Here is a 26,474-nt window from a genome sequence, read left to right as displayed (position 1 = left end):
GCGCTCTCAGCCTCTCCTTGTATGCGAGATGCTCCAGTCCTTTCACCGTCTTTGTAGCCCTCCACTGGACTCACTCCGGTATGACCCTGTCTCTCTTGTACTGGGGAGCCCAGACCTGGACCTGGCACCCCAGTTGTGGCCTCACTAGGGCTGAGTAGAGGGGGAGGATCACCTCCCTTGACCTGCTGGCAGCGCTCTTCCTGGTGCAGCCCAGGAGGCTGTTGGCTGCCTTTGCTGCTGGAGCCTGTTGCTGAGTCAAGTTCAGCTTGTTTGGTCCTTTTCCTTTCATAATATCTTGATATTTTCTGTAGAGATTGTGCTAACAATGTGTTTTGCCTTGCAACGCATACAAATAGAAGTCAATGTTTTAAAAATATTTCTGAATTTTTATTATATTTGTTTCTGTTAGTTAAAATTATAGGGAGGGATTCTGAAGACTCTTGGTCCTTTGCCCATTTAACCTTCTATTCATCCTTGAATAACATACTGATGTTGATTGTTCAGGTTCTTTTTCTTTTAATGAATGTGTTCTGGTTTATGGTATTTTTTTACTGGTTTTAGATTATTGTGAGAATGCATTCATGAAAGTGATAGCACTTTTTTAGTGTGTTACAATTTTGCCATAGGTCATCACTCTGTGATGATATGATTGATGTAATGGAGTTATTAGTTAAAAATGTGAAATATTTAGTCTTAAGTATACAATGAAAAGAGATGTCAAGAACACTTTGATCAGCTGTCCCACAAATAGCAATGGGAAGAATAAATTTTTGTTACAATGCAGTATTTCTTAAGCTGTAAATAATCATATGTTTTTGCCTAAACAGAAAATCTTCTTTTATAAAACTGGTGGAAATGAGCCCTCTTTGCAAACAAAATTCTCTTAAGTGGTGTTCAGACAGTTTGTCTAATGCAAATAGGCATTCATTATTCAGTAAGATAATTGAAAGCATTTAGACAAAGAGAATTTTGATACTGATGAGAAAGGGAGAACCTTCTTAAAAAATACTAGTAACTGATTACATGTAGTGGTAAGAGATGTGTGCACTGTAAAAACTATACTTTATGGCTTTTAACTGTTCTTTTAATGGTCTAACTTCTGTGAATATTCTTAGTTCCAGGGTACCTCATGGTGGCTTTGCCCATATAATGGGTGGCAGTGGATTGCAAAATTTTACAATTGCTGCTGTGCCATATACTCCAAATCTTTTACCAACATCAAGCACATGGTATGTTAACTAGTCTCATTTACATGTATTAAAAATAAGGCCCTTTTATTTTATTTTTTACATTTCATATTAAAAATTGTCCTTCCGTATGCTTTTATTAAAAGGCCAAAAAAAAATCAGTATGGTCAGTTTGGGGAGTATCCAGTAGTCAACATAAAAGTAGTAGTTTTAACCTGGAAGTAGTTACGTTATGTTCACTCATTGTTCACTACTTCATTTTGTTTAACTAAAGGCAGTGTGATCACTGAGGGAATCCTCAAGCTTAATTCATATATTACACTTTAATAAAGTGTAATAAACTTTTTTTCCTGCAGTATATTTGAACACTGAATGGTACTGTAATGCAGCACTGTTTTTCTTTTTTTTCTTCCCTACCCCCTCTCCACCCCCAATAAATGTGACATCTTCAGGGTTTACTGCTCTGAATGCAAATCTGAGTGGACCGTTTCATGTTAATCACCTTATACAAGGGAATCAGAAAATTTTATTGTTAGATTTCTTGCTGAACTGTAGGGGTTTTTTTCCTCTCTCTACCCCTACCCCCCCTTTCAGTATCAACATGCTCAAGTTACCTGAATACCCAACTAAAGAAATCCTTAAGGACCGCCTTCTTGTAGCATTGCACTGTGGAAGCTATGGTTACACAATGGCATGAGGAAGTCTAGAAAACTCATCTGACTGCTGATGTGCAATTCAGAGTGGCAGAAGTAAATTCAGAAACTGTCAATAGAAGAGCAGCTTAGATGCTGCAGCCCATTGGCAGGACTGGCTTTTAAAATTCATAAAGGATCATCAGCTCTTCCTCTCTGTTACATGTTGTCCAAGTAACTTTGATACTGTCCTATGACTTAAATTTCCGAGTATGCTGTATTTTCTTTTCCTTTTTTTTTTAAATGATAGATCTATATGGAAATCAGTTTACATTCTTTTTCATATTACTTCAATCAGAAGGTTTGTCAAAATCTTTCTACAGTCTTATTTTTGATTTTCAACTATGTGGTTGGATGACATTTTATGTTTTATTTGTTTTGTGTTCAGATGGTATACTACTAATGGACAGACTTGTACCTTATGCCTTGTTGCATGTGAAAGTGCCGTTTATTTTTGCAGAGAACACTATAAAAAGTTCAATTTGGATATTGTACAGTAAGACAAATCTGATGTATTTTCCATTTCTTTACATAGTAACAGAAATAATTTTTTTTAACATTTTGGTATTTTAATGTAAATAGTATGTAAAGATTAGGCTATTGTCACTGGAAAAAAAAAGATGAAATATCTAATTTATATTAGAATTTACACTATATTCTACTAAATATTTAAAGCATTTGTGACTTTATAGCCAGTTTGCAGTTTAAAATTTGTAAATATTAAGATCTATATCTGTTTGTTTGTTACTTGAATGCCTTTGAATGCTCTTTCTTGACATAATTGTATGTTCAAAAGGTATAATTAAATTTTAATATTTTTACCAGAATCTGAATTTGACAAGTTTGTGTGGCTAGTGGACTTTATTCATCTTACTAATAACTTAAATCGTTGTGCAAGCAGCAGCTGAGAGGGCATTGGCAAAGTTACATCAGTGAGCATAAACAAATGCACAAGGAAGGAACTTGAACTTATTGAGAGATTAACTGACAAGACTATAATTATGAGAGTCTCATGTCAAAATTCATACAGAATTAAATATATTATTCATGTAATATGTAAAACTACACAGCAGTAACTCACCTGCATAGGTTTTGATTCCACAGATAAGTAGCTGCATGTGTTGGATAAATTACAATTCTGTAATTTATGGAGCTAGGGTGGGCCTACGTTAGTATTTTCGTTCAGGCTGTTTTTTTTAAATGAATCTGCTCATCTGTGCTTGTTGTGCTTTGCATTGGAGAAGGCAAACTGGATTCTCTCCAGGTGAAACTAAACAGAAAAATATGCTCCAAAAATTTACCAACCACTGGTGTATGAGCATCTAATAATGTCTGTAGGGCACAACTGATCTGAAGAGGTGATCGGACCAGTTAGTCTAGGCTTAGTGGACCCCCCCCCCCCCCCCCCCGAAAAAAGAAAAGAAAAACAAGTAGATTTTAAGTATTTAACTCTCTACTGATCCACTTACGTTTTCCCATGCTAGCTGCTAATGCAGGTATAGCCGAAGTTAGCCATCTGGTCTGTCTAGGCTGCTTGGTTGTGCTGTTTTCTCAAGTTCATTTATTTTTAATCTCAATCGTGTAAGTTCTCTGGGGGAGGGAGAGAGAAATCTGTGGAGTATCTGATTCAGTGTTGCCACAGTGGTTTTCCACTAGGCTTAAACTTTGAACGTTGACTTATTAGCTTTTTTTTCCTCCAGTTCTGTTTATGTGCATAAATGTTGACTTTAATTCTTAAGCAGTGTTTGCAGACCTCTGTCTGACATCTTAAAGACCACAGCTTAAGGAGAACACTGCTTTCAGTTAGTGGGAAGAGGCAGGCTCTTCCAGCATGGCAATCCAGAGAGCCCTGTTGCTACAGTCAATGGAGAGAGGAGCTGTTCCTCTAAGGCATCCTCTAGGAAGCTGAGGGAGACTGTTTAGCCAGGTTAGATGTTTGAGGCTGTGTGGAGTTTTAGCCCTATGTCTCAGCAGTCTTGGATTCATCAGGTAGCAAAAGTCCTTCACTTTTCCGTGCAGTTGTGCACTACTCGATTCCCTGGCTATGTAGCTGACCTGTTTCTTCTGCAACATAGATGGAGAGCAGTTTGTGAATTTTGTTCATTTCACATGTTATATTTCACGGTAGTATACAGCAGTTTGTAGGAGACTGGATCAGTGCGTACTAAAGCATAGCATCAAAACACTGTCGTATCATAAGACTGAAAGGAAAAAAAAATCTTATTTGTTATATTGTTTGTGCCTTTGTTTGACAGCTTTGCAAAAGGATAGCCATAATGAGTGAGGAGCATGGTTTCTTTTAGTCCTGTACTCGAGTCCAAGAGTTGGCCATAGGCACGTGTAGGAAAGTATAGCAGCATATTTTTTTCTGCAAAAGAACTACAGCAACTGTGTAGTGACAAATCTGGGCTATCTCTTAATATGTAGAAATTTTAAAAATATAATAACAGTGTTGTAGCAGGTCAGAGATGTGGGATGATGTCCACAGAAAGTAATTTATTCTTTTAGAAAAAGTTCATACTGAAGAAAGATAAAAGTACTCTGGCATGCAGAAGGATGTGTGGTACAGAAAATCCCTCAGTATCATCATGTGGCTGTAGATGTCCAGACACTAAGCTACAATTTACCTACAGAAGGATGGGAAATGCATCTTTCTTTTTTTATTGTGTTTTTTCCACACTGAGATACCCTTCCTCTTCAATGATTTAGTAACAGTAGGGTTAGATATTTTTTATATGGAAAAGGTGGCAGCCCTGAATTGTGGAAAAGCTGCTGGTATTTATATCAGTATGATCAATATATTATACTTTAGGTGACATAAATAACAATCGGCAAGCAGAATATGGTCTCAGACAGTATTCTTAAAATGTTTGGCAACCTGTTTTGACATGTACCTGACTGCAGCGAGTTTTAATGTTCTATAGTTTTCTATCACAGATCTCCCTGTTATAACCTCAAAAATGGTATGAAAACAGCTTACCTCTTCCCCCATCTTGATGTTAGTCATTTTGTAAATTCAGGTTTACAAGATATATATTTTCTTGATAGGTCAGAATGAAATTCTTTAAAAATACTTACGTAATGAACAAGCATGATGAAAATACATAGAAAATAGGAATAGAGCTTTTTTTGTTGGCATACCAAGAGTCCAGTATCCTTGTTATTGCTAGTTTTGAACTTTTTTTTCTTTTGAAACAGCTAAGCAGTATTGCCTGCTGCAGTTGACCATGTGATGTTGGCAGGATTTAATTATTGCATTGAAAAGGCAGTTTTCAGGACACCTGTGCCCCATTAACAACAGGGTGTACAAGTCTGTTGAGAAACTATAACTTAATATAGCTTATAGTTTAGAATGATGAATTGGTTTGTATTTGTTCCCTCCCACTGTGCCAGAACAAGGCAGGGTTAGTGTTTTATCTCAGAAAGAAAAGAGCAGATGTCTTGTCAGATCATAGATCATGAGCGCTCATTAACTTTTATTATCTTTATAAAATGTTAGATAGCAAAGCCTAGTTTTTGATGCTTGAAAATGTTGTGCATCTAATGTTGCAAAACCATTAAAACCATAAACTGTGAAATGTAACCTAATGACTACTACTGTTTATTCCATATGAACAGCTATGGTTGATAAGATTGAAAATGGAAGAGGAGAAATGAGGTGGTTGCCCCTAAACTTCCAGAGACTAACCTTGGAGACTTCTACATATACAGCAGAAAAATACTAGGACAAGCTCTGCTTATAGTGGGAGAACTCTCTATTGAAAGGAATAAATTTTAAAGTGTAGTTTTTAGTTTAGTTGGACTGTTCTTGAAGTCTAATGAGCTGATTTAGCTCAATAATGCCTCATAAAGCCCTTGCTGTTCCATTTCTGGACCACTGAACAGGAATTGAAGCCCCCTTTGATGACATCCAGCTTGGATGTACTTGGTATAGAGCAAGGAAGGGGGAGAAAATTGCTCAGATTGCTTTCCTGAACCATTTAAATAAATAAATAAATAAAAACTTGGCCCTGCACAATATGCAGACAAGCACTGCTCTATAGCTATTCCTCTGAGTATTAATGTGTAGAGAATTTTCCAGTTATACTTCTATAGCATTACACAGGATCAGTTGTAGAAACTGATTCAAGCATTTGTTGTTCGTAGTATATGTAGTGCGTTGTGTTTTTCACTCTGAGCGAAAATAATCTTTGCAATTCTGCTGCCTGAACACAAGATGTCCTTTGCTGTTCAGGTAGTGGAAATCTTGTGCTGCAGCTGTTCTGCTTGCATTCCTCCCAGTGCCCTTGGCCATCCAAGTGTCTGTGTCTTGAAAAGCAAAATCCAGAATTCTCTCAATAATCAAGACTTAAATTTTTTTTTTTAAAAACGGCTGAATTTAAAGAGTACACTTGCTGAGTGCTCCCAACACAATTAACTACTTACGTAATTGCACAGTTTTAGTTCTTTGAATTATTCTTGGTATTATTTATATACAGTTGCTGAGTTCTTAATTCTTTGTTCAGTAAAGACCCTAGTTTTAGTTATCTTTGGGTTTTACCTAGAATAATCTTGAATTCCTTGAAATGCACTACTGCTGATCGTGTGTCAGGATGCATCGCTGACAAACTTTTCACATTTTCTTCTTTGTAGCTTAACCCCAAATTTAGTTTCTTTAGGACAGTTCTGAAAAACTAGGATTAAAAAACCCCCCACCATAATCACGTCTCACTAATCCAAAGTCTCCCCATCATGCTTTTAAAGAGTTTGTAAATAACTGCATTTTATAAAATATTCTGTTAAATACATGTTTCAAGCAAATATTAAAATCCTAATGCATACTGAGCAAGTCATCTAACATATCCCACTTTCTAATACAACTTTTGTGTGTTAATATTTTCAAAAAGTCTAGCGCTTTCAAAAGGAAAATTTTCTTTTGGGGACTTCTGTAGAGAAAGAAGACAGCTAATGGATTAAAGAATGCTGTAGCTTCATAGCTTACTTCTGTTGCGCCACCACTACAGTTCTCGGATACCTGGAGAGAAAGACGATCCTTACTCTGAAGGGCTTACAATTTGCAGTTACATGGGTGTTTCCTTGTGAGATTTTTTTTTTTTTTCCCCTCCTTCGCAAGCTGTCCTTTTGCTTGTGTATCTTAGCTTTGGGGGAGTGATTTTTTCTGAGGGGAAGGGAAGAAGAGTAGAAATTTTTCCTGGCCTAGGAAAGGGGGAAGTAGGTGAGAAAAGGAGTTGAGATCAAACACAGTGATGTTGGTAGCTTAAGAAGGTGTTTTCCATAAGGTATGTCAGATGTCTGCCCACTTCTAGCAAGTCAGAGTGGAAAGCAGGGTGTATGCAGGGTTTGGTTTCTCTCTTTTTCCCCATGTTATGTACCCTTCTCTTATGCTCGTTAAAATGAAGTTGGTTCATGATTGATATCAACCGTAAGTATCTTGATTAATCAGCACTGATACGAGGAGGAAAAGAAGACAGAATAGCTTCCAGAAGAAATCTGAGATGGCAGTTGATACGTAACGCGAGGAGCAGCTGTTTGGCTGGGGTTCTTCTCCCTGGTCTGTCCCTACAAACTCTTACAATGCAAAATCATTTTCTAGTAGGTGCTTTTTTTTTACAGCAAATCTTTCTGGCGTAGGTACTTTAAAAAGCAGCTGCATATTAAATTGAATGTATTGTTTATTGATGGCGCCTCTTGGTATCTTCTGTTCCAGGTAGTAAGTAATCAGTTCCCTTTGTTTTCCTTTTCTGATTCTTGCAAAGGTGGTACTTACCTCTACAGTAGTTTTCCTTGTACCTTAGAAAAAGTGCTTGCAGAAAACTGACTGATTAAATAATAGACTGATAAATATGAAGCATGGTGAAAAGAAATGAATGATCTTGTCTTACTACTTAGCAGATAGGCATCGTGATGTGTGTTTGGCACCTTTTATATCCACCACAAGCTTTTGGAACATGATGCAAGGTTTGAAGAGTGGAGAACAGGAAAGCTTTCCCAAGACAGAAGACATTTTAATTTTTGTAAGGCTAGTTCCTGCTTCTCTATAGTTTCCATGTTCAGTCTTAATTCAATTTTACAAACCCAATTAAGAGCATTAAAATAAAAATATGAAATATTGTTTGTATTACTGTAGTAAAATACTATATACTGTAGGTTTTAGGCTATAGAGAATCTATATTATTCTATTAATGCTACTACCTGGGCTATTTTTGCATAGCTTAAATAAAGGAGGCTTTCAATTTTAGGCCTGGGGTTGGAGATTTTTGCATGCATTTTTGTGTTTTCCTTACCTCTATTTTGAAATAGTGGAGGGGTTTTCAATTAGGCTGTTACAGTAATGGGCAACTCAGTGGTTTGGAGTGTTACAGATAGACAAGCATTGCAGGCTCAGAACAGAAGGGCTGCAGTGGTCCATCAGAAAATATTTTCTATGAAGCTAGCTTCTACCATCCATATAGATTTCCTCATTGATCAACTGCTATATATTGCTAAATTTTCTCTCATAACAGAATCATTCCAATTTCTCTTGCTTTTTTTTTTATTTCTGGACCATCTTCTTTGAATGTAGCATGTGACTGTTGATAGGAATATCAAGTAGCATCATATCCCTACATGCATGTCAGACTTCTTCCTGGGAAATTTTAAAGAAACCTTGTGTTAATGTAGTTAGAAACTGACTAATGGCAAAAAAGGTGTATAATTTCAGCAGAAGTGCAAACACTGTCAAGGTGCGCATAACTGAGTGTGCTGTTTGCAGCTGTATATACTTACTGCATTAAGTGCTTGTGACATTCTGTGCCAAGACTTCAACTGTTGAGTTTCATACAGAGCAATGTGATTCATCGGGATTATTAGGGTTCTCATGGGATAGCTTCACCGTACTGATTGCCTTTGACATATCAGTTTGCTTAGATTAAAAAAAAAATTGCCACTGTCTAGTCAAATTTAAGCACTCTGGTGAAAGGAAATGGAACCCTACTGCTGTCCAGTATATAAAAACACCCTGGTCCACAAATTGCATGGATTGGAAAGAAAACTGTATACTCAATAAGTGATGCATGCATATGGGCAAAGATTTCACAAGTATCTAATATACAGCTTGTCTGTGCTAGTAAGGGTGTTCTGACAAATTTAGGTGAGTCTATGTATAAGCATTATGTTTAGACTAACTTTTCTAATTGTCATTTTTGTGGAAATAAAGTGGTGCAGCTGTTGCTTGGTATTTGGATTCCTGTGTATGTTATGGCACTATAGTTTTTAAGTGTATGTGGCCAGGGAAGTCTTGTGTGTAGGCGATCTAAGTTTCCTGATAGACTGGGCCTGGTGAGCTGACCTACAGACAAGAACTGCACTTATCCCTTATTTGCTGCACACATTACTGATGCTCCAGATGGAAGGCATGAGCAGAAGAGAAGAGAAAATAAATGGTGGAAGCACACTTTGGAAAGTAAAGAATATCTTCAGGAAAGAGGTGAGTAGTGTCCTGAGTGTAAGTACGGAATAACAGGGACGTTTTCAACAGCAGATGGATCATTCACTTGGGTGACTGGGTCTGCTTGAGATGTGATGCTTTTTTCTTTACTGCCTTGTTTTAAGGCTACAAGTCTGTTTGTGGCCATGGAGACTGGGGAAAACTGGTAGAGCCTCCTAGAGGAGGGTTGGTGGCGATAATTTATTTTCTCTTTCATATTTGATGCTAGTCCAAGACAAGTCTTTTGCTGATTGTTCATTTTGATTAATATATTTTTCTCTTTGCTTTAAGGCAGATTTTCTTGGCAGTATTTGCTGAAGCAAGTTCAGCTTCTACTGAAAGGGTATCTTTCCGGATTGTATGTGAGAAAGGGCTCCCTTCTGTAAAGACAAGATGCTTCCCGTTAGGCATAAGAACACGCATAACTTTGCTAAAATGTCTTCCTAATTTAAGAAAACTCTAAATTTATACTCCATGGGCAGGACATGTGGGGGCTAATTACCATATCTGTGCTTCTGGTCCTTAGCCTGTTGACATGTCAAATGCACCTTATTTATCTTGCCTGTATAAGTCTAGGAAATACTCTGTGTGTGCATCTGTATGTACTTGTTTTAAACTGCTCTGAATGTTAGCATCACCTTCCTTGTCAGCAAAGAGCTATTCTCCTAACATTACTTTGAGATCATTTCTGTACAAAGGTTGACGATCTCTTTAGATGAAATTCAAACAGATGTTGCTTGCTTTATTTAGATCGATGTTCATATGGAATTGATTTTATTTTAATGCAGTAAGAATCTTTGTCTCCTTGACTGTATTGTGGTAATTTAGGAACTGTATTAGAAAGAGTAGACAATCTCACTTATAGTTTCTTCACTGTATTTGGTGATGATTTTCCTGGTTCTCTACTGATAGTGTTACCAGAGAGGTGGACTGAAATAACGGAAGTGTATGAAAAACTGTGGTAACCTTTAACATAAAGCTATGCTTTCTGTAAGTTGGTAGTACCTTGTATTAATGCTTTGATTTGATTAAAACTGTTCAAGCAATCAGTATGTTAATTACAGCTCACAGCTATGTGCACTTTAATTTTGTTTGTGGGGAAAAAGCCTGAAGAAATTTTTTTTAATTGTTTTTCACAAAAAAACCCTTCGGGCATGTCTTGCACTATATGCTCTACTGGAATATAGATCTTGTTTCTGCTTCTGTGGCTGTCTTGTCTCCAGTACCAAGCTTTTTTGTTACAGTTTTGACTGGTTTAATGCGAGTTCACTAAGGGCTTTTGCTCTGTCATGTATCTTTGTGCTTAATAGCCAGCAAAGTTCAATGGATAGACAGATTACAGAGAAACAGCAGAGGCTGCTGTTTGATGTGTACCTCTGCCACTGACCTCCTCTGTAACCTTAGTAAATCACTTCATGAGTCTATGTGTAGGCCCATGCTACTAGTTAGACTGCAAACTTCTGAGGGAAGGAGATACTCTTTGTACATCTGTGTGATGCCTCACAGAATAGACGAGTTTGGCAGGGATATCCAGTTGAAGTGTCTGCAGTATCCAGGTGTAGTATTTGTATTTTTACCCAGGGTTTAATACTGGTGACCATTTCTTGGAGATGGTCCTTGATTAGGGCTGACAGCCCTTGGGAGTCTACTTCCTCTTGTTCTGTCTTGCCACCCTGCTGAGTACTGCTGGCAGCCGCAGCAAAGCAGAGTGGATGTCTGTCATAAAAATATGATTAATTAGGAAATTGTTTGTCTTGAAAATACTGTTTAGTACTCACTGGACATGTACGAAATTTTGAAAATGGTAATAAAATTGTGCAGAGGGACTAAGGATCAACAAAACATTCTCCAGGGCTTTCTTCTCCTTCAGCATCTTTTGTTGTCCTGTATCACCTTGATTATATGTTTAAAAGATGTGGAGCCACAGGTTCATTTCTGTGATCTGTCTGGAAAAGTCATGTTCAAAATCTAGTGAACTGGTGGGAATGCTCCATAAGGATGTGACTCAAGAGCTTTAACTGGATGTAGAGGTGTTGTCCTCCAAAGAGCCTTCATTGCTTTGTTGCTGGAGGTTTTTGTGTCCAGAAACTGATGGCCAAAATGGAGAGGTGCATTTGATAAAGCTGGAAAATCCCTATGGTTTAATGCTGATTCCTTAACTTTTGGACAGTAAGTTGTTGGTTTTTGCTTTCCACCTTCTGATGAAGTTGCTTTTGAGCAGTACGGGTTATCCTATGGGAAATCTTACTTTCTCCTTCCAGTAGAAATAAAGTTCATTTTCAGAGGGTTGATGTCAGTGTCATGCTCATTTTGTCTGGGCGTTGCTCTGTCTGGGTCCATTCAACTCATCTGGCAACTCCTGCATCGAGACTAACAACCTAAAGTTGAACTCAGTTCATCTTGTGTAGATCCCATCTTTTTTTCTACATATACAAGCTCTCACTAATACAATCTATACTGAAAAGTCCGTAATTTTTTTGATCTGTTATGTAGACACTATGAAACTAAATCTGAGGTGTGACTACTGAAGTTCCCTGTTTTCCACTCATCCCTTCCAACCAAATAAACGTGTCAAGCACCTTGAAATTGCTTGGCTTCAGTGAGTTCAATATTTATTTGCTACAAGTAAGGAATTTTTTTTGAATGTAACAAAATAAAGCCCAATGCCATAATTTAGCAGGTTTTGTCTAACTCAAACTCCTGAGTTATTTTTTCTTCAATCTTGCACCAGAGTCATGTTCTAAAGCCTACTATTAGTGTGAATGATGTAGGTGCATGCTTCCTACTTCTGTAAAGATTTTCCTGGAGGGGAAAAGTCACTTGGTGGTTGATGTTTTATACAAAATTAAAAGCAGTTTTTGGACAATGTAAAAATATAGGTCAATATCGTTTGCTCTGTTTTATTATGTGTTCTCATCTCAATATGTCTACAAGAGAAATAGTTACATACATGGAAAAATTTAACTCAGTATTCAAAGCAGGCAGCACTTAAAATCAAAAAGGTGGATTCACTAAAAAGGAGATGGGGAGCATGGGTGGTGGGTTACTTGGTTTTCCAGATATGTGGCATTATCCTCATCCAGCGTGCCATCTTGCAGCTCTGCAAACACTTGTTTTTTAAAATGTAGTGTATTTTTCTGTGGCTGTGGAATATTGCATCTTTAAATTTCATTCCATCCTTCCCTCCAGACAAATCAAACTCTTTGCAACATCAGGAAGGCTTCTAGGCACGCCTCGATGAAGGCAAGGATGGAAAGCAGTAAACCAGCAAAGAATCTGCAAGATTTGAAGGCTTCTAATTCTGAAGGTGATGTGTATCCAGGAGGTGATATATGCCAAACATCAGCTCCTACCAGCTCTAAAAAAAAAAGTGCCAAATATAAATCTATCTGAAATATTTCTACTACTTCTGCTGCCTTAGCATGAATGTCTACCCCGGTCCCTGGCACATATGGCTATGTTAGTTAGATATGTCTGAGACTGCTTAAGAAGGGGAACTTGATTATTTGAGAGTTTTGTGAAATTAGGATTTCTTTGTGTGATGCTCAGATCAACATCATTAGAAGCAAGAAATCACACATTAAAAATACATCCTAATGAAAGAGGTGCTGTGTATGTAGATGGTATAATCTATCTCAGAATATAGCTCATGAAATTCAGGTTAAGGTTGCAAAATACCAGATCTCAAAGTGTATGGGGCTACTTACAGAACACTTACTTCTGCTGACACTTGCATTTTCTTTTTGACTGCAGGAGATTTGAGATATTTGTGGCACCTGGCTTTACAGGTGGAAAGATCCTGCAAGCCATTCCATTAAATATAATAAGACGATGTTGCTTCAGGGCTTTAAGCTGTTTTTGGTGTAAAAAGTTACATCAGAAGGTAAACATCTGGTTTTGTTTTACTACTTGGCTTCATGCAAAGAATGAAGCAGGATTGTCAAGCTGTGGGAATGCATTTAGGTGTAATTATCATGAATTATTTGCTGCTAACTCTCCCTTGCCAGTGGTAGAAAGCTCTGATTTCTGTCTTTGCAGGATGCCAGGCCTTAAACCTGTCAATGGCATAAGGCGGGACTAACTGTTGGCCATCCTGTACGTCAGGCTAGTGTAACTTGGTGGGTGAAGGCAAGTCTCATTTGAAAACCTTTGTTGAGCTTCCAAAGATGCTTAGTTTTTAACTTTGCGAAAGGACATCATTATTATCAACAGCTTGTGTAAGAAAATGGTCACTTGTAAATCGGAATGAGGAATTGCTGGAGTGGGAGGAGCATATAATATTCACCTGTTGGTGTGTGTACAGTGCAGAGAGTTTTGGTAAATTATTTATATTAGAACAAAAGGGCTCTGATCAGTCTCAGTGTGCTAGTATCTGTACATCTGACACAAAACGATGATCTTTCCCCTAATGCATTTGGCGTTGGTATATTAGACAACAGTCTATAAAAAACATCTCTGGAAAGTCTGGGATTGGCTCTCCCTTGGATATCTTGCTTTGTCATTTCTTTCCCTTTTTGATTACTGGCACTTTTTAACTGCCAAACAGGTATATTTGTGTTCTAGCCAGAGATTTATATAAATACTTACTGAATTCAGGTAATACAAATAAGGGCACTTAACGGCGCCTTTTAGCCTCTTTAGAGTCTCTTTCTCTATATAGAAGAGCACCTTGAAATATGAGAGTTAACATCTGCCCTGTGCTGCATATTTTTAAAAAGCTTTACTCTGTATATCTTGAGGAGTTTTTAAAATCATGAATTTTAGAGGAGCATGTGTTTCTGCTTATGGTGTCCTAAGACCATATTTCCTCTTTGTTGCTGGGTCTCAGTTATGGTAGGAAAGGACTCTTGTCAGCACTCTCCAGGGAAAACATCACTGTTTTTGAAAGACGTTTCTCTGCTAATTATCAGAGGGGTACCTAGGAAAAATTGGGGAAAAAATTTCCACAGGGATGTGATATGTGCAGGTTCCTGAGTGGGGCAGTGCCCGTCTCCTATTCCCTATGGAAGCGAGGTTGCAAACTCCTTTCTAATGTGTGCAGTAAAACAGCTATGCTTGGAAGAGGATAAGGTTGATGTTGTGAGGGAGTAGTTTGCCGATGGGCTAACACAGGGACTATAAAAGCTGTTGAGGCTCCTTTAGATGCATAGAAGGGAATTGACTCCTTTGATAGCTAATCATTTGCAGAAACTGCAGTATCGTATAGCTGCCGCGATGTTAACCTGAGGCCCGCGAGCTTGCCCTTGTGTTCCCAAGCTCCCACAGCCCCGATGGCTGTGGCCATCTCGCTCGCTTGCTCTCTTTTCTCTTGCGCTCTTTTTTTCCCCCTCTTCCCTTTCCTAAAAAAGTGCTATGAAGAAAGCTGGCCAAAAATGAAGACCTGTGTTTTCTGGAAACACTTAAGTTGTACTTTTGTTCTGCGTCAGAACTTGATTTAGTTCCTGCCCCCAGAAATAGTCAGGAATGTGAGAGACGGTCTTCACTGCAGGCCTCCTCAGCTCACTGCTGTTGGTTATTTTGCGTATGTGGCTGCTCTACTTGCAAATACATCAGGGACATGCCCATATTGGCCTAGGGAAATGTTCATAATTAATTTTCATTAGACACAAAAAGCTTTCCAAACTATATCATATTTTTATGATCAGTTCTAATTATGAGGATAAACACTTGAAAGGAGGTGACATGTTCAGGTAATACGGTGATGAGGATCATGGAGGTGCCTGAGGGACTCTCCCAGATCACTGTCACAGGAGCAGAAGCATGAACGTTTAAGGCAAGTCAGTTCTGAACACTTAACAAAGTTCAGCTGAACATTAAACTGAGTCAGCAGGCAACTATAATGCTTCTTGCTCCTTTCTCATTGTATTCCTGCTTATATTCACTCATTACAACACGTTTTCCAGCTGAACTTAAGAAGTAATCTTTTCCCCCCAAAAGTAAAGGTTTTGTGGCAAGGGTTCTGACTTTCACTTTGTGAGAAAAGTCTGCTTAGTATAGACAGGGAAACAATCTATAGCTACACAGAATTGTTTTTTTAATGTAAATTGCATCTAAGTTAAATTTAATCCCTCTCAGTCATCCAAAGCCTGATAAAGTAGGATCATTCTTTCCTTTTGTACCAACTGGCTCTGGGTTTGCCCGCAAAGCTGGTGTATGTTGAGTGGTGGTGCCCAGGTATGCGGCTTTGAACGCTCTGCCTAATGCAGCAGTAGGAGTGAAATCCAAATATAGAGATATATGAGAGGTCTTTGTATTTACTGCTGTGCAATTGTGCGGGTGGTACCCGTGACCTAAGCCCCTGAGCAATGCTGTTGATTGCACTCAGTGAGACGGTAATGGTCAGCAGTAGATAAGATTCAAAGAAGTCTGCAGGACAAATTTATCTAAACATTACTGAAATTGCTGTTTTGTTCCTCATAAAAAGCGAAAGCTGTAAAATTTGTCAATGTTGCAGTAGATTCTACTGCCTTCTACCAAATACCCCTATCCACCCTGCAACTCTATTACTGGCCATAAAATTAAGTTGCTTTGTTGCCTGTGGTTATTCATTTTAACTTTAGCATAGTAAATTTAATGCAGAGACATTTACTTACTGTAAATTTGTCCCTAGTGAAACAAAGGGGCACTAGCTTTGCAGACTTTGTGAAGAGTATCTGTTTCCATTAATGGTAGTGGCTGCAGGTTAGGACATCTTGTAAAGTAAGTATATACACTAAGAATCAATAAGTGTTTTATTAGTGCCCGGAGATTGAGTATAAATGCTTAAAAAAATCCAATTGCTATAAAAAGGTAAATTAAAAAGTTAACCAGCTGTTACCTCACTTTCCTTAAAAATCTTAAATTTGATTTCTTCTTTCTAGGTAATCAATGTTCCTTATTTTGCTATAACATTGAGGCTTGGAAGAAAATAGCTTTAATTTATAGCTTTTATTTATTCAAAGGTATTGTCAGCATCATAGGTTTTATGCTTCCTATTAGAAGTTTGGAAAATATTTCTTACTGCACTGAAAGAGAACAAAATTCAATTTAGAAATATAATTTCCTACCACTAAGACACTTGATAACATGGAAGAGATTAATGGAGCCTTATGACAGAAATTTGATTTAAAGCAGGAGATTAATACTGCTTTATCGGCCCATACCACCAGTGAATTAGCTCAAGAAATCTGTTTGAAGTTGCTGAGTTGTCTGTTAGGAAAAGGTCTCTGGACATTTATTAGATTATTGCTGAGTACTTGCTACAGGCTTGTCTGTCTGACAACACAGGAACAAACTTCACACCACACCAGCCTTGCTTATTTTACAGTAACATGTTTCTTATTATTCCTTGTTATCCCACAGGAAGCTGGAATGTTTTGGAGGTCAGCTACTGGCTCAAGGGGATTATTCCTAGTAAATCAAGTTGAAATTAACAAATAGAATTACACTGCCATTCTGATTTCATTGATACGGAGGGCAAAAAATGCTTAAGTGGTGTTTTTAATTGGAAAGCTTCTGTCCTAGGGCCTGCTGTAAATCATATTTTTATCAGCGCAAGAAGTCTTTCATTTCCTTTCCTAAATATAGGAGTGTTTATCTTTGGATCACATTAAAGCAGTCCAGAAGTTAGGCCTGACAGGTTGATAGATCTGCAGATGTACATAACTAACAGAGGAAACTTGGAGCTAATGTGCTGGGACCGCAGACAGCCTTTGGTCCAAGCTGGTATTCCAGCTCTGCTTCTGATATAAATTACTTCAACGTCAAAAAAGAAAAAATTCTAAGGTGACCAATGCATTTCTTTGTCATTTGGCAGATGTGCTTTATATTTGAAAATACAGCCACCAAATTGACTGGTAATTCTTAGGATCCTGTATGCATCATTTGGTGTAAAGGAAAAATCACACCATGAACATGCATATATGCAATGAATATGTCTGTGTGTATGCACAAGATATGCATGTGTACACACAAATGCTTTTTACTTCAGCAGTTCTTCAGTTTGCTTGGGAAAATGTGTCAAGTAACCCTGCTTGTAAGTTGAATGAGTCCAAAATGAAATCTGTAAGATTTTGTAGCTTTTAGTTTTTATTTCCCCTAGAATTGTGGCATCCAGAGTTTTGCTTCTAAACCACTTTCTTTTTTAGTATTTTTGTCATGTCTATGCCAATGAATCTACAGAGCTGACCTTTTAACATATACTTTGGATAGCTGTGAAAATGTCTACCTCGTTACAGTAAGCTTGTATTGTTGGCTGTAAGATGGTAATGTGAAAAGGCACATTCTTAGATGTTACCTTGCAGAAATATAGACAAATGGCATATTTTGTATGCACTAATTGCAAAGGCTAGCGCTTAAAGAATACCTTGAGAAAGTATCTCAAAGCATGATAAGATTGTCCTGTGTCACTGATGGAGAAGAGAATTAATGCTAAAAATCCTTTCAAGGCATGCAGATTCTGCTTATGTGAATAGTTGCATTTCATAAAACAAACCCAAGAAAGTATATCTGCAGTGTGCGTAACACTTGCTCACCAAAGACTAGTATTAACATGCAAGCAGATTGAAACTTATGTGTGAGGGTCAAACAGGACATGTAAGTCATTTCAGGAAAGAAAGAAGGGGAAAGATCTCCTCTCTAGTTTTTAGTGTCTTTGGCTGGAGTGACCAGACTTTACTCCACGCCTGCAGCATGTGCATAAAGTTCTGCTCATTACAGTCCTGGACCAGTATATCAAAATCTGCAGTTGCAGAGTCAGGACTGCAAGCTATTTAGAAGGGCCTCACTTGGCTGACAGAATGAAAAAGCCAAGAAAAGATTCAATGCTGAATATAAGCAAATGGTCAGAGACCTAAACAAAAAGAGAGCTACTGGCCAAAACATTACCATTGGTTGTTCTTGCTTTAGGATTTTTCAAAACCTATTCTGATACACGTCAGCAAAGGTTTGAACTGCCTCCGAAAGTTCAGTTGGAGAAAGCCACAATCTCTCAGAATTGCAGGAAGCAGGTGACAGCTATGTCCATCTCAGCAAGGCTGCTACATCTGCTCCTCTTGACCAGTACATAATCAGCCAGGTTTGACCCTTGCGTAAATGGTGAACAGAAAAAGCCCTTCCACTTTGGGAACGCTAGTGTCAGTGGAGATGTTACCTTATGAACTGCAGATTTCCTTTGTGCTGGGTCCTTAGGGGCTCCCCTTCCTCTGAGTGCCATCAAGAAGGCCAGACACCATCTGGTCCAGAGTATTTGTGAAGTTCATCATTGCAATAAATGTCACTTTCAGGAATATAAGCAGGTTGTTGTCCTACTACATTACTCCCATCAGAATGCCTAGAATTTTATCTGAATTTATTAATGCAAATGAAAGGAAAAAGAAAAACCTTTACCAGTGGAAAAAGCCTTAGCAGCTACACTGAAAGTGGTGCTGGTTGGGACAAACACTTCTGGCTTGCTGTGGTGCTTGCTGAGTATTTTTTTTACTGTATAGGCAGAACCAAGAAACTACATGCCTTATACATATTATAGTATATAGAGTTTCAGGTGTATTGCATGTTATTATCTGACCTCCTGTATAAGAGGCCACAAGATATGTTCTTTCAGGAGCCAACTATTTCTGCTCTGCTAATAAATACTTTCTAGAAGGACTGTCAGCAAAGATAACTGGAGAGCTGGAGACTCCATCTGTTCCTTTACAAATGTTTTTAGTGGTCAATTCTTTCAGTGTTTTAAAAGCTTATGACTTATGAATAACTTAAATTTAATTGGCTTCAACTGCCATTGGTGCTTGGTTTCTTCTACTCCACTCAATTAAGAATTCCTTCGGTAAGCTGTGTTTCCCTCTCAGGTACTTGGACAGCATGACCAAAGTATTTCTTGCCTCCAATTATTTCTTGAGACTTTTAAACAGATTGACCTCTGTGTTCAGTATTGTGGAATACCAGTCAGTATTGGGGAAGAATATCAGTAGTCAAGAATACCTAACAATACCTCCCTCCACTTTATCTGTCCTGAAACGCTCCCTTGGGACCATTTCACCCTCTCCAGTTTATCTGCTCTTTTTTTTTTGTTTTGTTTTCAGACTGTGGGCACGGGAGATACAGATGATGTTTGACTTATCCACCTTACAAAAGCCATACATAGGCAGAAAGAATGCTTTCTTGCTCTTTATTCCAGTTTTGAGATATCCAGGGATTGTGTTAGCATTGATATGTTTATGTAGATAAACAGAACTTCTTACGAGAAGTTTTAGAGGTGGAGAATTAGCTTATTTTCTATAAAGGCAGACTCTTAATCATTCAAGTGTTTCTGTAGGAATGCATGCAGCGTGGGAAACAAACAGAAGAAACTTAAAGTCCATGTGCAGTTGCAGAGCTATGATATCACTGAGATTACAGAAATGTGGTGGGATAGTTCGTGTGATTGTAGTGCTACAATGAATGCATAAGAGGCATTTAGGAAGGACAGGCCAGGAAGGTCAAGTGAAAGGGTTGATCAAGCTTCAAGGGTCAAAAGCTTATGGGCAAGAATCAGAGACAGATGAACATGGGTGACTTTGTGGTGGGCATCTCTTACACGCCATCTGTTAGAGAAGAGGACGTAGATGAAGTCTTCTTTAGACAACAGGAAGAAATCCCATGGGGGACTTCATCAAACTTGATATCCAGTGGAAAGGCAATAGAGATGGGTGTAAGCAGTGCAGGATATTTCTGAAGAGCGCTGAGGACATTTTCATCACACAGGTGAATGATATGCTGACTAGGGGAGGTGCTCTGCTGGACCTGTCACTGATGAACAAGGAAGAACTAGTCAGGGAGGTAAGGCTGATGGTAACCTTGGCTGCAGTGACCAGGAGCTGGTGGAGTTTGAGAGGGAGAGAAGTGGGCCAGAAAAACAGTAGAGTTACAACCCTGGACTTTTGGACAGTGGCTTGCTTAGGGATCTGCTTGGCAGGATCCCATGGGACATGGCCCACAGGGGCAAAAGGGCACAAGGACCTCTAGTTGATCTTCAAGGAGACCTTCCTCAGAACGCATGGATGAACAGGAAACTCCTCACAGAGCTCAGATACAAAAAGGAAGTGCACAGAAAGTGGAAGCAGGGACGAGCTGCCTGGGTCATCTAGAAACATTGCCCAAGCATGCAGGGATAAAATTAGGAAAGCCAGAGCTCAGCTGGACTTGGAGCTAGTTAAGGGCAACAAGAAGGGCTTCTATAAATACATTGGCAACAAAAGGAAGACCAAGGAAACTGTGAGGCTGTGGGTCAGCCTCGGGACATGGGTCTCAGTGACAAAGCACCTGGAAAAGGCTAAGATACTCAATACCTTTTTTATCTTGGTTTCCACTGGTAGGGCTGGTCCCAACAACTCACAGGTCTCTGAGTCTAGTGACAGGGACTGATACATGACTTAACAGTAAAGGAGAACTGAGTTAGGGACCACCTAAGCAAACTGGGCATACACAAGTCTGGGACCATGTGAGCTGCATCTAGAGGTGCTGAGGATTGCCTGACGTAAGTGTGAGGCTGCTCTCTATCATCTTTGAAAATTCTTGGCACTCAGGGGAGAGAAAAAAAGCAAACATTATGCCCATTTTCAAGAAGAGCAAGGAGGAGGATCCAGGGAACTACAGGCCCATCTGGCCAACTGCAGTCCTCAGTAAGATTATAGAGTCTGTCCTCTTGGCAGGACGAGTCCAAGCACATGGTTTGTAGGGTTATTGGGAAGAGGCAGCATGGATTTACCACGGGCAAGTTGTGCCTGGACAACCTGACTGCCTTCTGTAGTGAGATGACAGGCTCTGTGGACAAAGGTAGTGCAGCAGGCGATGTTTATACTTTAACATTGTTCTCTGAGGTTCACAGGGAAAGAATGAGAGGCAACAAGGACACCAGATGTGGCACAGGAAATTCCAATTAAATATTAGGAAAATATTTTTCACCATGATGGTGTTAAACACTGGAACAGGTTGCTCAGAGAGGCTGAGATATCTCTATTCTTGGAGGTGTTCAGAGCTCAGATGGACCTAGCCTTGAGCAACCTGATCTAGCTGACCTGCTTAGAAAAGGAAGTCAGACCATACGAACCCCTGCGGTCCCTTCCAACCTAAATTATTCTATAGCATTGAGCTGGGATGTGGGAGAGACAGACTGAAGACTCTGCTTTGACAGTAAAAGCTCAAATGTTCATATCCCACTTTTCAAGTGACTGTCCTAATTGTTGGGCAGAGATGGTGACATTTTCTTAATAGGAAACCTTGGAAAGACCTTGCTTTCTCCTCACACTAGCCAATTTTGCAGGAGAGAAAAGACAGTTCTTCAGGGTTACCTTTTCCTATGCCCTGTTCCCTATAAAAGTAATTTGCTCTTGAGCAGACAAAATAATCATTACATGATTTATTCTTTACTAACACATTTTTGTACAATAGTGGAATCCAGTTCATTTTTGGGAGATTTTCTTTTACTGCCTTTCATTCCAGACATCTTTGGAACTAACCAAAAAAGCAATTTTCACATACAGAAAACAAAAAGAAATACTGCTTAATTTTGTGATTAAGGAACCTGTCATTTTGCTATTCATGTAGTAAACAGCATGAAACTACCTCTGATAGAAAGAAACAATCTTTGAGGTTAAGTGTCATAAGAAGAGATCATTTTGTTTAAGCCATTCTGTTTTCATTTGCCTTGGAGAGTATGTTTTCAATGAATGTTTTAAATCTGTTGATTCTTACAGTTGTGCTGACTTGTCCTGGTGGTCATCTGACAAAATAAATTCTGTTCTTCTTCTCAGCCAACCAAAAGTGTATTTCAGTCAGAGAAACAATGTGCAGTGATAGCTGACCCCTACCCCATCGAGAAGCTATTCTTCTGGTAAGAGGTGTCTTTTCTAGTGCAAAAGACTAGTAGAAGATCCTTGAAAGCCAGTAAGTGGGCGGCTGTGCTGCTGCATCTCTACAAGTGTCAGGTAGGTGGATGCTGTGCTTTCTCATCTGGGAGCAGGCAAAAACATCACTGTGTTGCTCCTTCTGCTGAGAGACACTTTTCTTCTTACAATCTACAGAGATGTGATGAACTCCAAGGTGTTGAAATTTTGCCCACTGAATGCTTTTCAGAAGGTCCTAGATGCGTTTCTGCAGCCTCTCTCCCACTGTCCATCCAGGATGTGGAAGGGACACACAGCACATCCTCCTTTTCTTTGCAACGCTTTCCCCATGGACACAATCAGGCACACTCCAGAAGTGAAGTAAACAAACCATTCTAAATATCTGGGCAACAGAATAGGCTTGGCCGACTGGGAAACCAGAGACGTGGGGCCCTGCTCGCTCAACTCATTGTCAGAGCCTTCATGCTGATCATAGCTATGTAATAAAAAGGGCAAGAGAGTAGAACTGCTGTGTGAGGCTGTTATGTATTTGCAGATACTAAGCTAAGCAGTTGGAATAGGGATGAGTTTTGGGGACTTACTCTCACTTAATCTGAAAACAAGATTCAAGATGTCTGGGTTTGTTAGTGTTTAAAATGCATCCATGAGGTCAGCAGACAGTCCTCTTGAAGAGCTCAGTGCTTGAGGGATTCAGGGTCTTCTGAAATTCAGTGCCTCAATAAGGAGTTGTTCACTCAAATGGAGGTATCCAAAATTGGGAGTAAAGTTTTAAATTTTGGGGCCAAAATAATTTCCTTAAGGGTCATGAAGCTGATCTGAACCTCCAGACAAAAAGTTCAGGCAACAAAAAATTGCTTCTTCCTGATGTAAAAAAGGCACTGTGTTTCACCATGAGTAGCAGGTTTATATGGGTCTTGTCCGAAGTATTCTTTCTGTCATTTTGTACTTAGGTCTTTGAGCCATCTACAAGACTATGAAAGTTATTGCTAGAGAGATTGGAGACTGGTAGTTGATAAATAGCACTACATTGTGCTGCAAAGAACAGCTGATGAATGTTATCATTGTATGTGAAATGTTTCTTTTTTTCTCTTTAATAGCAATGTTTTAAACTACATTGTCCTGCACAGGGGATTGTTAAGTAAACCAGACCTGACATATGACAAATGTAAAGCTGTGGTTACAGCTCCAGAAATCAATGAATTGCATGTTTCACATGTACAAGGGCAGTCATGCTGTTTCCGCTTGCAGAGTGATAAATGTAATTCAATCTAAGAGCAGTAAAACATGAGCGTAACTTGCTAATGCAAGTGCATGCCTTGAAGAGGAAAGAAAAGTTTGTGAGATGCTATGTTGCACTGCTTTGAAACCACCCATAAAATGGTTAGTTCTAAAATTTGTAAGGAAATTGTATAGGAGTTAGAGTATAAGTTGATAAGCGAGGGAATGTTTCTCTAATAAATGTAGTTTGGTACCCATGAGTACTGTTATTCTAGCTCAGACAATGGAGGACCCAGAAAAATGTCACTTCGAGAGACACTAAAACTGAAGAGGCAATGAGGCCATAAGCGAAGGCCATTACTTATGACACTATGAATGCAAAAATAGGCCTGTAGGTATGACCGCGGCGAAGTTAGAAGTTAGTATAACTCAGGAAGTTAGAAATCATGTTAATCTGACTTTTAAATGATGGGCTGTAGCAAGTGATTAAACACATTCTGGAATAAAAGAGAAAATACAGGTTAAACTACACTTCAGGGAGTGGAAAATGGAGGTAACAAACTTTAAATTCTCTTGATATTTGGCAAGCAGACTGCTAAACATGGGTGGTTTGTGATAAAGAATATACTGCACATGCTTTCCAAAAACTACTTCATTTTGTTTTGTTTTTCATTTTTCATTTTCTTCCAGATAGAAGGATGAATAGAATTTATATTTAATAAAGATTATTTTTTCTCAGAGCAATTCAAGGAAGCTCAGATAGTGTTATAGTTCACTGAGCTTATGGCATGGTGTTGTGATATTCCTGTAACATTTGAAGAAACATTTTTTAATGCTAAGATCCTGTTAAACAAGCCAACCCTAGTTGTCAGTATGCCCTTATCAGAAGGCTGTCTCATCAGTAGGCCAGTAGACCATGCCATTATTGAATGGGCAGGCTGAAAGTGATAAATTCCTTATGCAGTTCTAACATTATTTTCAAATGAATAGTCCTTGTGGAGGGTTTAACAATACACCCAGCAATGGTTCAAGTTGTATGGGAGTGCTCTAGGACAAGTCTAACCATTCTGCCCCATCAGAATGAGCATGGGATGACTGTTTCAACAACTGCTTTTCTTCTGAGTTAGGATAATGACACGAAATATATCTGTTTTGAACAGAAGGAAATCCAAAAATGTTTGTTTTGGATATGCAGCTCTCTTCTCTTTTGCTTTTCTAAACTGACGTGCCTTCCTATCCACACAGCTTTTACCAAGAGCCTAGTTTTAGTCTGGGCAAGTGCACACACGAATGCCTGCATGGCACCACATGGGGCTGCTGTTTACAGTTTCTAGAGTTTAGCTCCAAATTCTACATCTCTTTGACAAATCAAAAGGCCTATGTAAGACAAAACAGACCATGTAACTGCATGGAAAAACTGTAGCAGACTTTTTTTTTTTTTTTTTTTTTTTTCACCCCTCATTTTGTTTTATCTCACTTTACAAAGTGATTGCACTCCACCTTGATGCTGTATGTGCTGTATGTCCTTTGACACTGAACTTAATGCATTGTTGATTTGAACAGATTGCAATACTGCTGTGATGTGGTGCGTCAGGACAGACTGCCTATGCAAATAGGGTACAGGTGCTTATTGGAAATAAGAGACCTAGTACTACAGGAGCACTTAGAGATCCAGATCAGCTAAGTTTGTGGGGATCAGAAAAAAGAGCTTTGAGCTTGGTATACCCTGCCCAACCTTACTGCTTGTTCATGATATAAAGCAAAAACATTATCTATATAGCTACAAATGTGAAAAGGAGCTGTGAAAATGTCAGATGATAATTAATTACGATGTACCTAGCTGGCAGTGTGTGTGTGTGTGTGTGTGTGTGTATATATATACACACACACATATATAAATATATATATATATATATATTTGAAAGAGAAACAGCATCAGATGCAAACGAATAAGCAAAATCCAGTCACCACAGTGGAATAAAAAAGCAGAAATGCAAGATGTTTTTGTGATAAACAAGATTGAAATTTCTTGGGAGTGTGAGTGCATGTTTAACCTCTTAGCATGAACGTATTTGTTTTTTGTCAGAATAAATAGCTAAGAGGAATCATAAGATAGAAGAAATATCAGGAAGATCTCTGCATTATGGTGCAAGTAAATTTCCATACTCTTATCTCCCTAAAAATACTGAGCAGCATCAAACTATGATGCCTCTTAAGAGTGGCTGAGAGTTTCCAAATAGATATTCTTATCAAAAAATGAGCCATGAATACCTCCCCAGCTTCTAATAGATTGTTTTAAAAGGTGTTGTATTTAGAAGTCGATGTCTCTTATCTCTGTGCTTTTTTTATTTTATAACAAGACATAATACTTCTAGTATTCTGTATCCAGGCATATTCACAGTAAATATCTTCCTTCTACCTATTTTCACAGAGGCTTATAGGTTTTTCTGTCAGTTGTGTAAAATCAATGCATGCCCTTGGAAGAAAGCTGGAGCTCTGCTCTCAGCACATATGTGCTCTTTACTGTGACACCCCCCGCTTTGCTGACAGCCCAGTTTCTACAGGATTCGCCCTCTCGGCTGATTCCCTGACTACAGTCACCGGTGATGCCTGATGCTTGTCTAACCCTGAAAGCCTTTAAAGATAGTTAAGCTATCTTGACAAACCAAATAAATGTGGTAATGGTAGTTAGAAACCAAGTGCTTCATTATGCGAAGTTTCATGCCCTTGTTTTTAAGAGCTCAAAACTGACCTCTTTAAAAAAAAATCTTAGATTAAAAGATTTTGAAATTGTAAATAAAAGCACTATCAAGTGTTGTTTTTTAATTAAACTGGTTCTAATGATGAAAGTCAAGGGAGAAGTAGCTTGTAACTTTGTAGCTGATATCTGTCAGAAACTGGAGTTTAGTCTGAGAAGTGACATCTTAAAGATTTTGGAAAACCCTCACCCCCCAACCCTCATCAGCTGAGTGAAATGAGGTCAGTGGCAGTTCCCAAAGACTAGGAGAACTGTAAACTTTTCTTCTGTGCAGTTTCTTTTCAGAAAGACTGA

General features: G+C 38.6%; 1 protein-coding gene across 6 annotated transcripts in view; it reads left to right on the top strand.

Moving 5' to 3' along the window:
* HACE1 (HECT domain and ankyrin repeat containing E3 ubiquitin protein ligase 1) overlaps positions 1-26,474 on the top strand; it is a 98,588-nt gene that overhangs the window by 55,200 nt on the left and 16,914 nt on the right. For 4 of the 6 annotated variants that reach the window (XM_026119949.2, XM_026119948.2, XM_026119950.2 and 1 more), the window contains 2 exons: positions 1,116-1,229; positions 1,782-2,706. The exons of 1 other annotated variant lie outside the window; for it this stretch is intronic. In XM_026119949.2, the coding sequence (XP_025975734.1) occupies positions 1,116-1,229; positions 1,782-1,884 (217 nt within the window). In that variant the 3' untranslated portion in view covers positions 1,885-2,706. Of the gene's footprint in view, positions 1-1,115; positions 1,230-1,639; positions 2,707-26,474 lie in introns of those variants that run through there. One more of the 6 variants, XM_064508828.1, reaches the window with a different exon arrangement.

Source organism: Dromaius novaehollandiae, chromosome 3 (genome assembly GCF_036370855.1).
Source record: "Dromaius novaehollandiae isolate bDroNov1 chromosome 3, bDroNov1.hap1, whole genome shotgun sequence".
Classification (NCBI taxonomy): Eukaryota; Metazoa; Chordata; class Aves; order Casuariiformes; family Dromaiidae; genus Dromaius; species Dromaius novaehollandiae.
Note: the sequence above shows the minus strand (reverse complement) of the source record. Positions and strands in the feature narration are given on the sequence as shown.